The sequence below is a fragment of the Haemorhous mexicanus genome, chromosome 2 (assembly GCF_027477595.1).
Source record: "Haemorhous mexicanus isolate bHaeMex1 chromosome 2, bHaeMex1.pri, whole genome shotgun sequence".
Taxonomy (NCBI): Eukaryota; Metazoa; Chordata; class Aves; order Passeriformes; family Fringillidae; genus Haemorhous; species Haemorhous mexicanus.
In genome coordinates this window covers 65,125,187-65,146,142 of record NC_082342.1, presented here as the reverse complement: position 1 = coordinate 65,146,142, position 20,956 = coordinate 65,125,187, and the positions used below count along the sequence as shown (strand labels likewise).

At 36.0% G+C, this 20,956-nt stretch overlaps 1 protein-coding gene across 2 annotated transcripts in view; it reads left to right on the top strand.

The window, feature by feature from the left end:
• DIAPH3 (diaphanous related formin 3) overlaps positions 1-20,956 on the top strand; it is a 202,414-nt gene that overhangs the window by 66,838 nt on the left and 114,620 nt on the right. For both annotated transcript variants that reach the window (XM_059839117.1, XM_059839116.1), the window contains 2 exons: positions 19,193-19,288; positions 20,228-20,322. In XM_059839117.1, the coding sequence (XP_059695100.1) occupies positions 19,193-19,288; positions 20,228-20,322 (191 nt within the window). The remainder of the gene's footprint in view (positions 1-19,192; positions 19,289-20,227; positions 20,323-20,956) is intronic.

Below are 20,956 nucleotides of genomic sequence, written 5' to 3'. Positions count from 1 at the left end.
TGTTATATGTATATTAAGCATCAAATGCCAGGTTGAGTTCCTTCACAGAGACTTTTCTCAGAAAACTGTACGTGCATGCAATGATAATCTGTGTTTCAGGGAGAAAATATATTCTCCTATTTCTTGGATATTCAAGAGTAAATCTCTAAGATGCACATAGCACAATAGCTATGCAGTTTGTGCATCTGCGCTGCAGACTGTCTGCTCGCTCCTGTTCATACACTGTCTGTTTCCACAGTGCTAAGTACTGTAGCTTAGTTGAGGTGGAATGTAGCACTCTTGTATGGAGACAGATATGTGAGATGTGGACATTCCCTTAGTAGAGCGAACCAACCATTCTTATAACTGTAACTTCTATTGTTCATCTTAATTTCCTTAATTCTAGTTAATTTTAAACCTTAGTCTTTACTTTGAGGACTTTACTTGTAAGAACAGATAGACCAGAATTATAGCTGTTGCTATTACTGTTGTTATTTGATGTGAAACTAATGTTTAAAGATGATAGTTTAGTTGTTTAAGTATAAGAAGATAAATTTTCTGAGTTTTAGCATGTTTAAATCTGCCTGATGGTATAATGGCTGAGATAATTTAAATTAAATAGACACTTCTGTTGCCTTAGATTTCAAATGGTTTAAACTAAATCAGACACTTGTTATTGAGTAATGATTGTGACAAATCAATATAATATGATTTAAAAAAAAATTATGTAAGCAGTCTTTTTGTAATCAGCATGATTATTCTTCTAAAAAAAACTTAATAATGATCAAGAATTTTTGTTTCCACTGTTATTTTCTAGTAGAAATAGTAATGGTCTGTTAAACTTCTGGCTCTGCACTCCTTTAGATTTATCAGTAGGTTTCTAGTGTATGTTTCTGTCTTTGTATATTTTTCTTTAATTTTGCATATATTATGTGAAAACAGTGTAATGTCTTATGTTACGTTCTTGTACCATGTCTTATTGTTATGTATCCAAACACTTTTTAAAAACTATTTATGCATGTCTTTTTGACTTTCTGCTGCCTCCTGTCTTCACCATAGCAACTATATTCTTGAATCTTTTTTCAGCCTCTATTATGTCTTATATTACTTTTACCTTTCTACATGTAAAAATTATTCCAAACTTTACTCATCACACATTTATATTAAAAATGGATCTTAACATCATATTGGATAAATTGCTAATTTGTACTTCTCTGTAAACCTTGCAACCTCTGCTTTTTAAATAGGTAGGTATGCTATGGTTTTAGAGATTAGGTAGCAGAACATCTTTATTTTTTCTTTAATTTTTGTTGCACTATAGAACTGATTTTTAAAAATATTTAGTTGAAAGTATGATTTTTAGTATCTGTTGAAAATAATGGCTGTGCAGCTTTAAGTACAGATTTTTTTCCCTCAGCAGCAGTTTTTTAAAATGTGTTTTCTATTATAGCTAACTTGTGGTTTTAAATATACCCATTTAAAACAATGCTACCTTTATAGTTTCTAATGAAGAAATCTTATACCAAGATTTCAGTTTCAATCATCTTATACCGAAGTTTCAGTTTTTTCTTGGAAAAGGCTTTTATCACAATAGGTTTCAAGATAAAATCATAAAGTAATATTTTATAAATTTCTCTAATACACAACAAAGAAATTTTTTTCTACCAAATTTCAGAAAAAATGCAGGTCATAGCTTAGAAACAGCTATGCTTCTAGATACGTACAGTATGTAAGTGTAAATGTAAACAACAATAGCTTTGCATGTTTATTGACAGAATTAAAATGATGCCTCTGAGTGCCATGTATTGTCAAGTCTAGATCTATGTGTGGATTTGAAGTTAAGTGGACAGAAAAAAAGAGTATTTTAAAAGTTAAACAGGTCCGTTATTGTTTTTTGATTTGTAGCTTATATGGTTGCATTTTTCTCACAAAGTAAATGCAAGAAGGCAACTCTGGATCATTTTTGCTGTGAGATAGCTTTAGAAGTAGAATTACTGTGCAGAGTCTCAATGTCTGCTGCTGAAAACCTGGATGATAGTAAGGGAAGCTGTCAAGTACATGTTCCAATCACTGAATAATGAATCAATTATGTTGGTAGTTTTGATCAACAACAATAAAAATATCAACATTATAGAGCTAGTGTTAGCTTGTGTATTTCTAATCTCAGTGTCATATTTTTGCAAGTGGATAGCCTAGAGAAACATTGCTGTTTGGTTTTAGATGGTACTGAATAGAGTGATTTTGAACACTGGGACAGTACAGACTCAGTATTTGGGGACCTAACTTTTGAAACATTACAGGATCTTTTTGATTTATTTTGTTTACTGTTTGAAATATTTGAAGCAGTATGGAAAGAAGTACAGCTAAAAAGGACTGGAGAGCTTTGGAAGAAGAATTTTGTTTTGTTTCATTGTCTAATATAGTCCAGGCTATCTATGGTGTTAGTGTGGAGAGTTTTAAAGTAGTCATGAAAAATTGAAGGCTCTACTTAGAAGTGGGAAACTGCTGTATAACCTCCCTTCTGCCTCTTATAGACCAATGTAAATACAGCCACATTTTTCTTCAGGTTGACTGGGTAAAAGGCATTTTGGATTCAACTGCTGAATTATTTCAAAGAAACAACAGCTTCCTGTTTTCTTTCTGAGGAACAAAAGCCTAATTTTTTAGAGTGGATAAAAAAGAAAAAAGTTGGAATTACTGTCCTGATTTTGACTATTGATCAAATCAGTTCTTCTTAAATCCACCACCTCAATTATAAAACATGACATTATGAATATGTTGTTATGACAGAGTATCTCTTTTTCTTTTCTTAGCCTGAATTTAAAATCACTAAGCCAAGTCTTGTAAAGTGTATTATAAAAAAGGAAATGAAAAAGAGAGCATTTTCTTCACAGGTTCATGAATTGAGCTATGGTCATCTCAATCCTGCATAATGAAGGCAGATCATTGTATTTGACTATGGACAGAGTTCAGACCACTTCCTTTCCTGGAGATGTTCAGTGTTTGTACCTCTGATAGGGGAAAAGAAGGAGAGAAGGGCAGGAGCATAGCTGTCAAAGAACCTTCAATGGTGACTGCATAATATTTAGAAGTCTTGATTTCTGAAGGCAGAAACCAAAAAATGCTTCTTTATGACTTCATGGCATTTTCCCATTCTTGTACTTCATTTTGGGTAAAAAGAAATTAGGTAAGCTGAATTGGGTAATGAGTGAATTGGGTAAGCTCCAGTGATGCTTGTTTTTGGTTTTACATGTGCAGAAATTTTTGTCTTTTTCTTTTCAGAAAGGTTTATCCATACAGAGTGCAGATATGGTAGATATATATTCATTTATTTTTAGCTGAGGATTTTATTTCTGCTGTAGATTTTTGGAGGAATTTTCCTTCCAAAAGTTTATCCATCTAAAGTTTTGGTGGGTATGTGTCTTTGGATGCACTGGAGGTCCAGTGGAGCCCTAGCAGAGAAAATAACTCAAATGGGTAGATAGAATTGCATCTACCTTCTCTTTTTCCATAAATTCCTTCCACAAAGCACTGTTAGCTTTGACGTGTTCTTAATCCCATTTTCCAGAGTAAGTACGGGAAATCTAAGAGCTTTTTGAATTTAGTCTTTCCAGAGTAAGTGTTTGAAGTGTGAGAACTATAGACGAACAATGCTTAAGTATTTGGGAAAACAAAACTATCACCACCTGCCCACCAGCCCTCCCATCCATCCCACACCTCCACCCCCCCCCCCCCCCCCAAAAAAAAAATGCCATAGGAGAAACACAACCAACAGTCCCAGCAGCTTTCACTCCATTCTTGACTTGCATTGGTATACTTAAACCAAAACAAAACATCATGTTTGCATCCCATCTGTTTTAAGTGTGTCAAATTCTATTTGCAGATGCATCAGACATTGTTATAAGGGGAATGAATGGGTGGAATTTAGGATGAATAAGCATTGATTGCTATATGGAGAGAACTTTTTGACAATAGTGTGGTTGTTGGTTGCTTCAGGTGCATTTATGATTTTACCAGCTGTTCTCTTGCTGATATCTCTAAGCATCATATTGCTTTTAAAAGAGTGATATTTATTCTGTAAACTCCAGGATGCTGTTCCAGGTAACGGATGGTGTGTGAGTAGAACACAGTAGAGAGTTACACACATGTTAGAGAGAGAGAGATTGCTTGTCAGTGATTGGAATTCATTGAGGCATGCTATCCACATGTACTGATGTAACTTTTTTTATTTTGAATATATGAGGTTGAATGTAAAGTTCCTGCACCATGTTTGTGTGGGAACATCCTCAGCTTTGGGGAAAACCATGATGACCTAAAAGTATACTTTAAGAAATGGCATTGGTTCAAAGACTGGGGTGTACTTGTGCCCTTACACTAGAAACTATAAGTGCATTTGTTCTCAGTGCTGCCTTTGGGAGGTAGGTGCTGCACAAAACAATTAATTGATTAACAATTGGTTTTAAGCTGTACCTGAAATCTTTCCTGATTTCTGAAGACTTGTTTGATGCAGAAAAGTAAGTCTTGTACTTTCTTTCATTCTTTTGTTCTTTCATTTTTTCGTTCTTTCATTTATAATTATGCTTGTCCAGCTTTCTATAAGGAATAGATGCAGTGGTCTGTCTCCATGCTGTCATTATGTGTGGTCTTTTCCTAAGGCAGTGGAAAATTTTAATTTAAGTCTGTTTCCTTTTTAAATTGAAAACATTTTTTCCCTACACAATTGCCTTCTATGTAAATTGACATCACTATCTGTTGCTGGAGGCCTATTTACTAGTTTCAAATTGAAGAATGTGGTCAGGATGTAGGTTTCTAATGGATCTTCAATGCAGTTTTTTTCTGCATCTAAAGTCAGACTTTCTGTTGAAAATCTGCTTTCATTTTTATAGCTCTTCTTTCATCACCAAACCTTTCTTTTTATCCTAGTAAAAAGAGTGAATAATTTCTGCAGATATCTGTCACTTAATAATAACAATACAAACAAAACCCATTTTTATTATGAAGTCACCCTTCTAACTATGAATAATTTTAAAGAAATAATGTTTTTCTAGATATGGAGATTTTTCTGTTGCTGAAATGGAACACTTTGATTTCAACAATTTCCTGGGAAAGTACAGATAAATGTAGATGGTGTTATCCTCTCACTTCAAAAAAGGTTGAGTTTTGGGGCAGCAAAAGCAAGAGATAATGCAGCATTGAAGTGATTCTTCAAGAAGAGACAGGGAACATTATCAGCACATAGGAGCGTGTTAAAAGAGTTAAAAATCTGAACAATTTTTTAAACATTATTTTATAAGTAATCTTGTTAGGTTTTGTGGTGTGGGTTTTTGTTTGGCTTTTATTTTTTATTTTTGTATCAATACATTATAATAACCATAGATTAGGTAGATATGTAGTCTATTTTCCTTTAGCTTGTTATGGAATACAATTATACAACTCTATATACAGTTGTTTTCCTTAGTGATTTGTACTTAATCTGAATTGTTTTGTTATATTTCTAAATATGACAGTTATCTTGCAGAGGCATACAATAAAGTTATCATCAGAGTTTTGTAAAGGTAGTTTGTGATCTGGGAGTTGTATAAATTATTATTGTTATTTTATTAGTATTTAAATTAATAAATGACAAGCTAAGCTTCAGTTTATATCATGTGACAGTTTTTTAAATACTCTGGAGCTATGAGCTCCCATATTTCGATATTTGTCATGTGTTCCAGCAAAATTTCTATCTTAGAAAGTATAATGCAACTGGATCATTAAAGCCTAAAATATGTTAGGATTTCTCTAGTTGCTAATGAAATATCTTGAAAGCTGCTGAACAGGACAGATGACTTTTAAAGCTAATTGTAATTCACTGAGGCACAGTATAATCTATAGGAAGGTTCACCTCTGCACTGTTCCTTTTCAGTTGTTGTCTTAAACAATTATCAGCAAGTTATTGTTCTGGTATGAGCCATATCATGCTTCAAAGTGAGATGAAAAAAATTAATGAGGGTGCATGAATGCTTGTTAAGTAGATACAGTTATGCTCAGCTATGCTCTCAACATTCTTCACTAAGACTGTTGAGATTGAGGCAATGTACTCTAATGAGACCGTGCAAACAAATGTGCTGATTGACGGCTCTTGGTTTAGCAAGAAAAAATGTTGGCTAAATTCATATTTTGTTTGAGCGTAATCCTTCAAGTGCTAGTGCACATAAAATTGAAGTGCTTGTGCACTTGAATTTAACTTATACTGTGGACCATTATTGTTTTTTTCTTTATTCAATTATGTAAATCCATTTCACTGCTTTTATTAGAAACTGCGTATGATATTTAGTGATGATTACAAGGGAATCATGCATCATTTAGTAGTTATAGCAAGGGAATACTGAGGGGGGGGTTTTATTTATTTTTGCTGGGAAAAGAAGACAGCACCTTTTCTAGAAATTATATTCAAAAATGACTGAGGATTTTATTTCATAGATTCATTAGTTCATTATCAATGATATGCAGAAACACTGAACAGTTTTTCTAGAAATTTTAATCAAAGACATGGTGGTAGGTTAAAAAAAAGGAGAGTGAAGTGTATGTCAGATTCAGCATATGAAAAGTAAATTATGCTAGGCAGTAGATAACATTTTAGCTTTTTGAGAAGATGACAGTTTTTCTAAGCAAAACAAATATGATCTGTTTAACCTCTGGATCGTAGTCATCTGCCATTGGACCAATATTAATGAAAAGTGGGATTAGCTGCAGACTTGTAAAACAGGTAAGTTTCAGAGAATGTGGGGAATATTGAAAAAGAGTGCATAGGACTATGAAGCTATTAGTAGAGTTTCTGAAGGATCGGTTTTGGGAATAATTATTTATTAAATACCCTCAATGATCTGTTGCATATGTTAAGAAAAGGCTGAACTTAGATGGCAGAGTTTGTTAGCATTTACATATTCAAAAAGGGTAGGATGTTACAGAAGCTGGATGAGTAGAAGAAAGACAAATTTGAGAACAAAGCCAAGTACTTAAGTATGATTGGCAAATTTTATGTTAAAGTTTTAACATAAAATTTTATTTTAAGTCCTGCTAGTTCTGAAAGAGCTTGCTCTATTCAGGTGGATTTCAAGTAATCTCAGGGTATTTACTACATTTAGGATTTACAAAACCAAAACTGCAGGACTTCTTTTATACAAAGCCTTTAACTGTAGCTTCACTTGTTGTATTGAAACAGAACTTTTCTCACAAAACAGAGAAATTTTAACATGTTCAATCCCTTGTTCACATTGCTAAATGCTACTACATTTGCCCACCTCGTATTTACCAGTATGCTGCCGAGGCCCCAGCACGTACCTGATGGCTGCAGGGGGCCAGTACAGAGAGCAGGACAGGAAGATAGGTAGCAGTCACTAAACAGTTTGTTACTGGCTTTGCCTGGCCTTGCTGGCATTCCTTTGCTAATAGGGGATTATGGAGACCTATAGCAGCTGACTGACTACTTAAAGGTGGCAGAGTATTGGTGGTGTTTGAGAATGGAGAGTGTAAGTGTAGCTATTTCAGGAGAAAGCAAAGAAACCTGGAAATGAAACACATGAGAAGGAATCAGTCTGCAACAAGCTCACACTTCTCCAGTCCATTTGGATGGATTTGAGGTTGTGTAAGAGCATGGCATAGTTCCCTTGCCTTCCCTTGTGGTCAGGGAATCAGAACTTAATGGAGACGCTCATGCCTGAAATTTAACACTGTGAACACAAACTTTAGGTTAGCACTAGAATCTGTGATTTTTTACTTCAGTTTATGTACATATGGGTATTTTCAGATATATATATGTATTGGTTGTTTACGAAAAAAAGGAAATAAAGGTAAGGGAAGAAGAGCAGAACAAATCCTGGATTTCACTGAAATGTTTCCAGTAGGGAAGCATTGTCATTAATATGTTTACAAGTCACGCATTGTAATGTGACTTTCAGTTCTACTGTCCCAGATTCAAGGCAGATTAAATCACAGATGCATAGAAGCTGCTGGTACCATCAGGTGAAGAGATTAAATGGATTTGAAATATTTAATTAAAAAAATCAAAGATCGTGTTGTAGTACTGAGATATTTTGTCATTCTTTAAGAAGAGCTTTAGAAAGGGAAAAGAACTGTTTAAACCACAAGAAATAAGTAAAAACTAGTCATGAATAAATTGAACTGCAGATTGGTTCCAGACAAGTAGTTCAGAAGATTCAAGCACACTTATGTTGGGAATGCCTCTTTAAGAAAAAGACCTCAGTATTTTGAAAATAGACCTAACAAAATTATGAAAAATGTATCTGCTGCGCTTTGTTTCAGGAGTGACCTGAACTTTGGACCGTGAGTTCCTATTTTACATTTATTAGATTACACAGTAGTTACTATTAATAGTTGCAAAAATTTTCAAGTAAGGGATAGATTTGCATTCCTTTATCTTCTCTCTCCTGCTCCCATACACCACATAAGGTACACGTTTGTAAGCAGTGGGTTTATCTGCGTTGCGTGAGGAAGAGGGTGGGTTGCATGTTGCAGGATGGAAGATCCACAGTGATTTGTCTTCTTTTTGGCTTGCCTCCCAGATTTTCCAGCTTGCAGGGATTGTAACAAGGGGTAAGCAGTCTCTGACTGTTCAAACACAGGCATCTGACCTGCAAGGCCACTACTTTCAGGCTGCTGTTCAGCTAATGCCATCATCCTGGAGATCTAGTCGCACTGGCTGACTATATACCAGCATTTCATGTCTTAGGTTGATAGAAGTGTCCCATCTGATCTCCAGATAGGCTTCCGGTGCTTTGATGTACTTTAGGTGCTAGTGTGGGAGTGCACTTTATTATCTCTGATACCCTTGGTTTCCTGCTGCCTTTGTAATTTGACAGTCCACTGCTGGCTGTGGCTCTTCATTCAGTTTCAGTCAGAATACACCAGCTCCTCCCTAGTAATCCCAGTTTGCTATTCTTGTCCATTTGCCCTTTCAGTTTGGAGTCCCATGTACTGCTGTTTCTTGTCACAAGTTAATGATCAGTCCTTTGTCAGGTTGGTACTGCCCCTGCCTTTGTGGTTTGTGAGGCACTGACAGTGCTATGAGGTGACAGTGGTAGCTTAGTGAGTTTTTTGTCCCTCTTATGTCAGATCATTCATTCCTGCCCTTGCACTACCCCATGTATTCTAGTTCCACGTCTTGGGGTGTTTTTGTATAGTCACTCAACGAATTAGGTTGAAAGCTTGATCCAGTGTTTCCCTCCTGGAAATATCTTGAATAGTTTTAAGTTAATATCAGAGGTTAATAAAAGAATCAAAAATGACATCAGAACACACAGAGTACCCTTTATAAAACTGTTCAGTAAAATTACTTACAGATGAATAACGTATAGTGCAGTATGCACTGTGTTGTACTACAGTGTTCTGCAATGAAATTACTTTTACATAATAACTAATAAAAATTGTCTTTCTTGTGAATTGAGGTATTGTTCATCAATAAGGATATTTAATTAAACTGATTTTGAGAGCTTGGTGCTGGTAAGACTATACAACAATATTTTACACAAGTGAAATGAACCCCATAGTTTAAAGGAAGGAGATAAGGTCTTGATGGAATAATTTTTCTGTCAGAAATATATCTTCAACCTATGTGTATACTCAGATGGTACTAAATATTACAATGACAAAGATCAAATCAATTATGAAAAATGTCTCTCCTATCAGTTACTGTGTACTATTCTGAGAGAAATTACCCTTAAAAACAAATGGTTAATTAAAAATGTGTAATTTTTGTTTATAATTTACATGATAGCAAATTTCATTAATTTGTTCTGTGCCATATTTCAGTGGCAGGCAAATCTGGTGCTGCTAGATGGGGCGAGTCCAATTCTTTTTCTTGTTTGATAGTGTTTATATGGCTATGCAGGGAAGTGGCACAACTGAAACTATGTTCTGGAATTCACTATACAGATAAAAATAGGAAAACAGTGAATAGCTTCTTTCAGATGCATATATATAGCTTCTGCTTTGCTGAGATCACACGATGCAATAGAACACGTCAGTTCATTGATGCTCATTTGAAGAGGCCTGACTGATACCTTCTGCCCTGCTTCTGGTTACATGGTCTGCCCCACTTTGGTGCTCATTTGATTACCCCACAAGCTGATTAAACTTGCTGTTTTGATATCACACTTCCACCCCCCCCCTGTAAATTTTTCAGTCATTTTTGTCAGTTGAAGGTTTTAAAGTGCATTGTCTATTATGTTGCCCTTTTCATAAATTCTAGGAATATGCAAGCAGGAGGAAAGCAGTGTGTGTAGAGGAAGGAATGGATTCCCATGTATTTCTAGAAATGCTCAGCTATGTCTCCATACTGTGACTTTTGGAATTGTAGAGTAGTTGGGATTGGAAGGGACATTTAAAGGCCATCTAGTCAAACTCATCTGCAATGGACAGGGACATCTTGAGTGACATCAAATTACTCAGAGCCACATCGGGCCTGACTTAGAATGTTTCCAGGGATGAGGCATCCACAACTTCTCCAGGCAACCTGTTCCAGTGTTTCCTCACCCTCACTGTAAAAAATGTCACCTATGTACCTAGTCTAAATCAACCATATTTAGGCTAAAACCCTTGTCCTGTCACAATAGACACTAATTTCTATAAGTCCCCTTTAAATATTCTAAAGCTTCAAGGTCTCCCTGGAAGCTTCTCTTCTCCAAGATAAACAAACCCACCTCTCTCACCTTGTTTTTGTGGCCTTCCTCTGGACCTGACCCAAGAAGTTCATGTCCTTCCTGTGGTGGGGACCCCAGAGCTTGATATAGCACTTCAGGTGGGGTTTCAGCAGAGTGATGTAGAGGGGCAGAATCACCTCCTCTGATCTCTTGGCCAGGCTGCTTTTTATACAGCCCAGGATGTGGATAGATTTCTGGGCCACAAGTGCACATTGCCAGGTCATGTCCAGTCATTCATCCACCAGCTCTCCCAAGCCCTTCTCCAAAGGTGAAAAAACTTAAATTACTATATGTTCAAAGACTTCTAGTCTTCAAAACTCAAGGCTGGAAACATCTGTATTAAATTGAAAGTTAAGATTATGATGGAGCAATTTTCCCAGTGTAGTAAATTAAGACATAAAAATGAAAAAGATACTTCTACTTATTCTTGTGAATAAATAATAAATACCAACATTTTCAAAACTTGCACAGTAAGAATAACTAAAATTAGCTTGTGTGTTGGACTTTGGTCTAGAAATAAACCAAGTCCAGCTTCTAGAAGCTATTTAGTGAAGTTTAAAGAGTTTTGATATCAAACAAAGCAATGAATTCCTCATTAAAAGCTAAAAAAATATTTAACTAGTAGACTCACCTAAAAAAGCCCTAGAGCATAGTTAAGGAAATACAGAGACTGCAGCATATTAAGCATATTTAACAGATGCTACATATAATCTATAAGCAGCAGAAGCCATGTCTTTGAGTGTATCTTTTTCATGCAGATTTCACTTAGGAGTGTATGCTTGTATTTTAATGGTGAGGACTTCAGTAAGTTTCTGATTGTAACTGCTTTGCAATTTAGAGCTAAGGTGTTAAAATTTTCATACTATTGAATTTTAAGCGTGGATAAAGATGTAATAAAAATGCTATACAAAAGTATGTTTTGGTATGTCATATCTGCCTTCCAAAGAAAAAAAAAAGAGTAACACACCTTCTTTCCTGCTTCCAAATGCTTAGGCTCTGAATTATTTCTGCTTGACCAATAATGAACTTACGTCCAAGCTGGACTTTGGGGGAACACCGCATTAGCAAAAGAAACATAACTTCCATGGTCAGCAGAGTGAGTTTTAGAATAGGTCAATAAAGTGGACAGTAACAGATTGCTAAGACCAGCTGGTATTCACCCTGGACTTCTAAGGGAACTGAAGGATGAAACAGCTGAGCTATGAACTGTGCCATGTAAACTATTGCTTGAACTTATGCCAACATCAGAAGAAGGGACGCAAGGTGACAAATGTGATGGCAGTTTTAAGAAAGGCTTGAATATCTACAATTCCCAAAGTTGATACCAGTGGTGGACATATTGTAGATAATCAATGATAAATGGCAGAATTAGTTAACAATCTAATAAAGTACTGATATACTGGCAAAATAGGGGTTTGGTAATTGTTAATAAAGGAAAACAAAATAAAAAGTTGAAGTTTCATTGTAAAAGTTCGAGCTGTGCCCACATCCTGCACACTTTTTGTGGTTTCCTTTCTTCTTACTAATTAGAAGTACAGTAGAGGTACAGTGAAACTGATGAAGATTATAAAAAATGAAGTCTTTCTTTGTACAATGCACAATTAAGAATTGGAACTCTGTGCTGAAGGACTTAAAGTTTAAAATTTATTAGGTTTAAAAAGCATTTGCACAAATGTGTGGAAGTACAATCTGTCAAGGATTATTAAATGAAAAGATTTTGCTCTGGAATGCGACAATGTCTGAAAGGCAACTGTTGAACACCAAATAGTGGAGGGGAACAGTTGCCATTCCAATTTACAATCAATAATGTTATAGTGTTTCTTGAATTAACTATGCTCCCTTTGGGTACGAGTGCACTCAGATCCGTTATTCAGCTTTTGATGCCTTTGGCAAGTGATGGATCAGCTTTGTAAGGCCCAAACAGCTAAATCTTGATGGTAGGAATATATCTTAGAGAATGGGGAGATCTGGGAACTATAGAATTATGTGTCTACTAGCACTAGACTCTGTTCTGCTGGGAACAGCAGTGTTTCGCTTTTCCCTATCCAGCAAATTCCATTGTAGTGCAAAGCTCATTTCAGCCTCCCTTTTTATCTTTTCCCCCAGACAAGAATTAATGAAGTTTCAGATCTTTCCAGGAGTTGAATCACTCTTGGTTAAAACTTTCAATTCTAGTGGGGAGCCCAGCAGGTGTTCAGATTGTAACTAAGAGAATGATTGTTCTGATTTTGCATGCCATATTTCTGTGAGCATTTCAGTTATTTCTTAACAAATAAGAATTCAGGGTGGTTTTTTTTACCTTCAGAATTTTGTCAGCTACTGTTAAAAATTGTGAGAGTTTAATGTTCTTGGTTTAGAATGAACTATAATTTAAAACAGATCTCTAAGTGATGAGAAGTCCTTGATGCTAACAATTGTGTTGATACAACCTTAGGTTGCTTAGTTTGGAAAGCAGAATATTTATCAGCTTCCTGGTATTTCAGTGTTCAGACTTCTTCCTACTTCTGTGGGCTATGCCTAGAAACCTTATTTTAGCCTTGTCTTCATTAAAGAAAAAGAAAGGTATTTTCTAGGCTATTGTAAAACTACTTAGATCTAGTTCACAATTTCTTTTGTATTTTAAAGTAAATTGTCACAAATAACTGCTGGTAAACAGCTCAATATGAAATATGCAAGTGGAGCTGATGGCACCTGTGTAGTGTCATGGTCTAGGTAATAGGCTTGGTAGTGGCTTTATTTATTTTTTTTTTTTTTGACTGAAGTTTCGTTTTGTTTTGTTGCATGTCATATTATAGGGCATAGTCATGCAGCTGTTAAAACAATCCAAGTCTTCAAAAGTTTCTGTCTTGTCAGTCAAAAGGCACATATTCCCTGCCTGGCCTTTGATTTCAGCACTAGCATAGCCACAACTGGAATACTGTGTCCAGCTCGAGGCTCCCCAGTGAATGAGAGATGTGGACGTACTGGGAAGGGCCAACTACAGGTCATGAAGATGGTGAAGGGACTGAAGCCGCCCTCCTGTGTGGAAAGGCTGAGAGAGCCATGAATATTTAACATGGGCAGGGGGATGCTCAGGAGGGTCTTGCCAGTTTACATAAATACCTGAAGGGAGAGTGCAAGGAGGATTGAGCCAGATGCTGCTCAGTAGTGCCCAGTGACAGGACAAGAGGCAGTGGGCACAAACTAAAACACAGGTTCCTCCTGAACATCACAAGCCACTTTTTTATTACTTTGAGGGAGACTGAGCACTGGCACAGAGTCCCCAGGGAGGTTTTGGACTCTCCCTCCAGCCTTGGGGATATTCAAAAGCCGCCTGAGTACAGTTGTGGGCACCTGGCTGTAGACAGCCTTGTCTGACTAAGGGTATTGGACCAAATGACCTCCAGAGGTCACTTCCAGCCTCAGTAGTGGTTGATATCAAGGTACTCCACATTTTAGCTTTGAATAACTGAGAAGTTCTGAAGGATTTGTTATTTAGCTAGAACCTCATTTTCTATTACAGATGTGTTCCTTTGATTCCACATAACATTTAGGAGATGAAGAACTGTAGATTTTCCCATTGAATATCGTGCTATATGGGACACAAGATATCATTTACTATTAAGAATTAGAGTTCTATACAGATGGAGACATTTACTTTCATAATGACACTTGGTATGGGTACATCCTTTGAGTCCATGACCCCAGGGTAGTTCTTTCATTCTTCAGTGAAGAGAGAATGCAAGATGACTGTTGTCTTAGCTAAGAGGCCAGGAAAAGTGCAAGGTCACGTGTAATCTTCTGTACACTCTTCTACTTAATGACAAATTAACTCTTCTTAGTGACAAAATAACTCCACTGAGTGTTCTGTGTAATGCAGTTTTCAAGTTTCATCTGAAATAAGATTTCAGACTTTTAAAAATAAAGGTTCATATCTAAATGTTCAGAAATATTCCTTTTGAAGGTTGTATTTCAAAGGTATTTTGTTTTGTTTTTTTCCACTAGGATGATGTATTTTAGATTTTTTTTCTTTAGATGCACAGACATGATTTTTCTTACAAAGATTGTGGGTAGCAGATTATATCAAGACCTGTGGCAGAAATAGAAATGTGTATCGCAATTCATGAATGTAGATTATTTCAGTGGCACCTACCAAGAATGTAATTGTTTCAGAGTTTTATAGAGTAGCTCCCTAGGATCCAGTCCACAATTTTATGAAGTGCTGTTCTGCAGGCTTCCAATACTTCCAAGTATTTATAAAACAGTCCTGTCACCACTCTTTTCAGGACCCTAATTTAAGTCAGGTCATTCCCACAGATGGAGGTAGTTGGCTACATTTGAATGTGTATATGGATCTGAATTTGAAGGAGACAGTAAAAGCAATCTGTTCCAGTATCCAAAACTCCTTTGAGATATTTGTGTATATGTATGTTGGCAACCACATCTGTTATTTTTAGAATCTTGATAATAAGGATGTGGGGTGTGAAGATAAGAGGAACTGCAAAGGGAGGTGCAAGAATGGTGTGTTTGAAAGTGCTCTAGCACTTAGTTTCTCAGCCTGAAAGGGCAGAGCAGGAGCATCAGATGAAATACTACTCACAAAACATAGCTCAGATGCTAGAGCCATGTGCGTGGCCCCGCAGTGGGATAGATTTAGTACATAGACAGAACTGTTAAGGGTGTGTAGTTTTCTATTGTATAATAGCTGAAAAAAAAAGTAATTCTGAAAAAGTTAATGCTTTAGTATGATCAAACTTCTGGAGCTGTGAGAACTGTTTGTGTATTTTGGGATACCCTGGTTTCTTTTCTCATTAGCATGGTAACATCTCATGCCTATTTCCTTCAAATAGTCACATCCTTTCTGCAGCAGCTGCCCACTCCCACTAGCCTGCTTTATTTTTTTTCTACTGTAAGCAGATGTTCCCATTTTCTTTCTTCTGTATACTTTCCCCTCTATTCCCATGCTCTCCACAAATGAAAATTTAACTACTTATTTTCTTTTATTTCCTTTTAGTCTAGATTCTTACTTCACCTGTTTAGATATTTCTATTCATTCCCTTCAGCTGTGTGATTTTTTTTCTCTTTTTACTTGTTGGAAATAGAGAATAGTTATTTTTGTTAGGATTTCAGGGGCTTTTTTTTTGCTACCTGTCATGGTTTAGGAGTGGCACTCCCTTGTTTAGTGCCCCCATATGCCTTCAATGGGAGATAAAAAAGGCAGAGATCATTGGTTGAGATAAAAGCAATTTACTGGAAACAGCAATGAGATAAGAACAGCAACAGAAACAGTATTAATAACAAAAGTTTACAAAAAGAGAGTGATTTGCAGGGAATTGCTCGCTGACTGGGACAGTGAACAAACTGGTGGACAGACCATCTGCCTCCATGTTTTGCCCCCAAGCCCAAGACAATGAAAAAAATGGCAGACAGATCATTTGGTTGAGACCAGTGTTACCGCATCACTCCAATTGTCGCTTGGTTCCCTGGAAAAGGAATGCCTCCTCCTTCCCCTTCTTTTCCAGGAAGCAAGAGAGAGACCCATTTCCCTCCTCCCTGGCCATGAGGTGTGATGGGATTGAATTGCACAGTCTTGGCCATGTCCACATGGCTCCACATGACTCATTTCCTTGTCCGTAACCAGGACATTAGCAAAGCAGGTGAAAATTTCTAAAGGCATTAGGAGGTATCAGAGTTTTCAGTGGGAAGCTCAACATTTCAAACCAGCAAAAGTAATTCATGTCCTCTGCTTCTTATTGCTGCCAACTCCATAAGGATGTGACCTGAGTTCTGCTAAAGAAGTATCATGTAAGTTTGCAGTAATTTAGTTTGTTGCATAATTGTAGTACTCTGCATACAATTCCTGCATGAGTTTCCTAGAGTAGACACGTTCTATGCTTATATGTTTTTCCTTAGTGTTGTGATGCCTTAAGTAGTGCTGTAACATTGTGTATAACCCCCTCCTGGGTGAAAATTCCTGAGGCTATTAGTTCACTTGCAGCATTGTATCTTGATTTGGAAGTCGAGAATTAAGTAATGAATGTTTAATTGTTAATTCTTTTTGCATGTTTGTGTGTGTGTATTATCTTGGTTATAAGACTCGTAATGAATAAATTTTGCTTTCTAGTGCTGGAAGAGGCAAACTTTTTTTTTTTTTTAATTTTTTTTTACTGCCCTTTTAGCGTCCAGTTTGAGGCTGTCAGGGCACGTTAAAGCTACTTAGTAAATTTAGATAATTTAACTACTTTTTTTTGTGGCTACAAAGGAAATTATTTTGTTTCTTGTAAATTTCCAGGTTTCTTTGCAAAGTTCCAAGGTAGCCGTGAAGCATTTTACTGTATTTTCATTAAGGCATGAAAATTGCTTTGAACCTGTGCTACGGGGATGTACAGGTCTTCTAGGAGAATCTGCAATTGTAGCATTGATAAGACTTTGAGGCAACTCAAAAGTCATGTTTTTAAGAGTCACTGTTTAGAAGAAGTTAAGAAATTTGAGAGGTCTGTAAAAGTGTGTAACTGCAGGAGAAAACACTCATATGATTCTGGGATCTGCAGCCCCTTGACATACCCTTCTGGGTTCAGTAAGGGCTCTTCTCCAAGCATAATCAGAAAAAGTGAACCCTTAGTGGTAACCTTCTTTTTATCCAGTAGCTTTAATGTCATTCTATTCCTTTGGTGCCTGAGCTATAGAATTCTCACATTGCTGGTGAAAACCTACTTTTGCTTTCACATGTGTATCAAGCAGGGTGTGTAGTTTTTCCTGGTACAGGAGAGTGCTAAACATTCTATTCAATGTGCTAAAAGAAATTCAAGGCCAAGTGAATTTTGTGGGTAGACTGGGAACAGACAAAAGGGGAGGATTGTGTCTTTGTAACCCATTTTCCAGGATGGTGGTTATCAGTCCTTCTTCTAAGGACTGCTTTATGTCTTAGCTTAGTGATTTAATTGTTGCAGAATAGGGGTTTTTTTCTGCCCTGTGGCATATTCTCAGGATAATTATGTTGCCTCGCAGGTGTAGAGTATTAAAAGTGATTTAGGAGATGATTGAAATTTCTGTCTCCACCTACACGGAAGGGACTTGAATCTGGTTCCTTCAATCCATGTGTGAGGTCTTGAATTCCTTATCTCTTTGGTTGTATCCTAGACAATAAAAATCAACAACCTCAAGAGGTCATTTAGTCTGTGACCCAATCCTTGGCCAAATTTATTGTGCTTTGGAAAACATTTTTTTAATAATTATGTAGCTCTTAAATATCTCTTAACATTTTTGGAATTAATTTCAGCTTAGGGAAATCCTCTTGATAATTCATGCTTATGTCTAGTTTTGTCAAGGATCGTCACTGAGCTAGAAATTTTAATCCTATGTTTCCTTGACAGGACTTCTTGTCTATACCTATCTCCTTTGGAAGTCAGTAGCAGGTTATACTATTGTAGCATATTTTATTCTCTAGAATATTTGAAGCATGTATAATTTAATTTGGAACAATCATACTGTAAAGCTTGGAAACTAATTTCATTTGTGAAATAATATACAGAATTAGATAAACAGTAGCAATGTATTTGGTGAATAGCATTTGACAGTGAAGATTTGTGCTGGGGGAAGGAAGAAGGAAAAGTTTAAAAAAGAGTATTTTGTATTATGTATTATTGCAAAATAATACAATACCAGATCATATTTAAGGAAAGATTTGTGTGGTTTTCGCTTTTTAGTTTGTTTGCATAATAATTCCTACTAATACTTTATCAAGCCTGTGTTGTTTTTTAAGTGAAATTCTTATGACAGTGTGTGACTAATGAGAAATAAATTCAGCTTACACAATGTATTTGGGAGATCCTATTTGTATTAATTATTTTCTATTTGTATGAATTATTAAAAGAAAGAATAAGCCAAAATCTCCAGCAATGTTAATATGTGTTTATACAATCACTTTTTCTTTGTGGTATTTTGTAATAATGTGATTACATCATATATTTAAAAATACATCTTTTTGAGGGGGGCAAGAAAATAGATCTGTGTATATACCTATATACTATATAGGTATATAACAACTCAGCTATATTTCAAGTTAATCCTAATTTTTTAATAAGCTGGTGATCTTTGATAATTTTTGTGCACACAGTTAGACAAAAGCAATCACAAAAATGGATAGATGTCTCATTGTTGAGACATATTGCCATGTGTTTTAAGATTTGTTATTGTTAAAATCCAATTAATAATTCTAGCCTGGCCAGGGTAACTGGAGCATGTTGCATGATATTTTAAATATGTCTGAATTTGGACAATTAACATTAGCATGTTTATTTGGGCCCTATATATTAAAAAAAATAAAGCTAGAAGGCTAACAAGCTGACAAATTTGACCGAAGAGCAAAAGTTTTGAAATACTGCAAAACCTCTCAATTTTTTGTCTGTGTGTTTTATGATCTTTTCTCTGTGAATTGAATATGCTTGATAGCAAATAGGCTTTCTGAATTCATGAATGTTTTCTCTAAATATTAAGAATTAACCGTGAATTTGAATTTGTGATTAATTTGGCAGTAAAAAGAGAGGAAGAGGATTTTGAAGAAAAGAAATCTATTAAGAAACGCATCAAAGAGTTAAAAGTTTTGGATCCTAAGATTGCACAGAATCTGTGTAAGTAGAGTCTCTTGGTTATTTTTTCTTCCTCAGAGTAATGTATAAATATTCCATTAAAATGCCTTTCTCTTTTGTGTGATTACCTGGTAACCACTTATTGTTTCAAATGTGTTTAAATATGTGCATATTGTTTTTAAGCACAAATATGAGTTTACACAACTGAAACACTTAAAAAGACCTGAGAAGTAGTTAAAGATTATTCCTTGTTCAAGACTGTGTGTATTGAAGCGCATACAACTATGTATCTAATCCATCTGTATTTTCAAGATATTCATCAAGGAATACTGGATGCCTCCTTCCCCTGCATGTCCCCACCCCTTGTCAACAAAAGGATGAAAATGCCTGCAGCATGTCTGCCCATCTCATGAACTTTGTAGAAACTAGGCCATATTTGGTATTATGGAATAATATGTAAACAAAAAAATAAAGTTTTGATGGAGAGGAGTTCTAGGAAGAATAGCTTCCTAAATGCCAGCAGAGATTAAATAAGAAATAATTGTATTTTGGTGACTCAATAAAGAGTGCTTATAAGAACATTTAACCAAATGTTCTGTTTCTATGGTTTGGTTTTGGTTTGTCATGGTGCTTCTTTAAGAGAAGGCTCTCACAAGACTATTGAAAAAATTACAATTGTCACCTTAGCACAAAATATTGTAATAGCAGTGATTCTTCTGCAGAGTAGACTTTTTTCTGACTGCTTATGGAAGTCTTCTGTGATGCTGGATGTTGTATATAACAAATGGATATGGAGAAGGCTGGAATTGAAAGAAAACATTAATTAAAAATGCAATAAAAATTGTTATCTCTTATCTATATAATTTGTCATAGTGTTTGTCAATCTGGAGATGCTATGACCTGTTTTGCTGCTGTTTTTTAAATGGAAGCAAAATAGTTCTTGTCTTGCTTTCTTCATTATTTGTGGAATCTCTGTTTTAGCAATTTTCCTTGGATCTTTCCGAGTGCCTTATGAAGAGATCAAAATTATGATATTGGAAGTAGATGAAACACAGCTCTCAGAGTCCATGATTCAGGTAACAAAAATGGCACTTAAAATCCCAGTATTTCAAGAGAAGCTTCTCAGTAAATAGAAATGCATAGCTAAAAACACCTCTTAATGTAAACTTTTGGCTAATAATTAACTGCAAGAATGTTCTTTTCCTGTGCACAGTAGATTTTTTTTTTTAAATTTGTAATGCTAATATTTTTATGAAAGCAGCTTGTGGTGTTTTTGGCTGGGACTAAGTTAGCTTCCTTCACAGTGGCTGATATGGGGTTATGTTTGCATTTGTGCTGAACACAGGGTTGATAATACAGAGATGTTTTTGTTATTGCTGAGCAGAGTTTACACAGAGCCAAGGCCTTTTCTGCTCTTGGTACTGCCGCACTGGCAAGGGGGCTGGGTGTGTATGGGAGGTTGGGAGGAGACACAGACAGGACAGGTGACCCCAGATGACCAAGGGGACATTCCAGACCGTATGACATCATGCCCAGTATGTAAAGTGTGGGGGAGAAAAAAAGAAGGGAGATGGAGTGGTGGTGTTTGTCAAGTCACCATTGCACATCATGGGGCCCTGCTCTCCTGAAGATGGCAGTAAACATCTCCTAGCCCATGGGAACCAGTGAATGAATTCCTTGCTTTGCTTTGCTTGTGTGCACAATTTTATC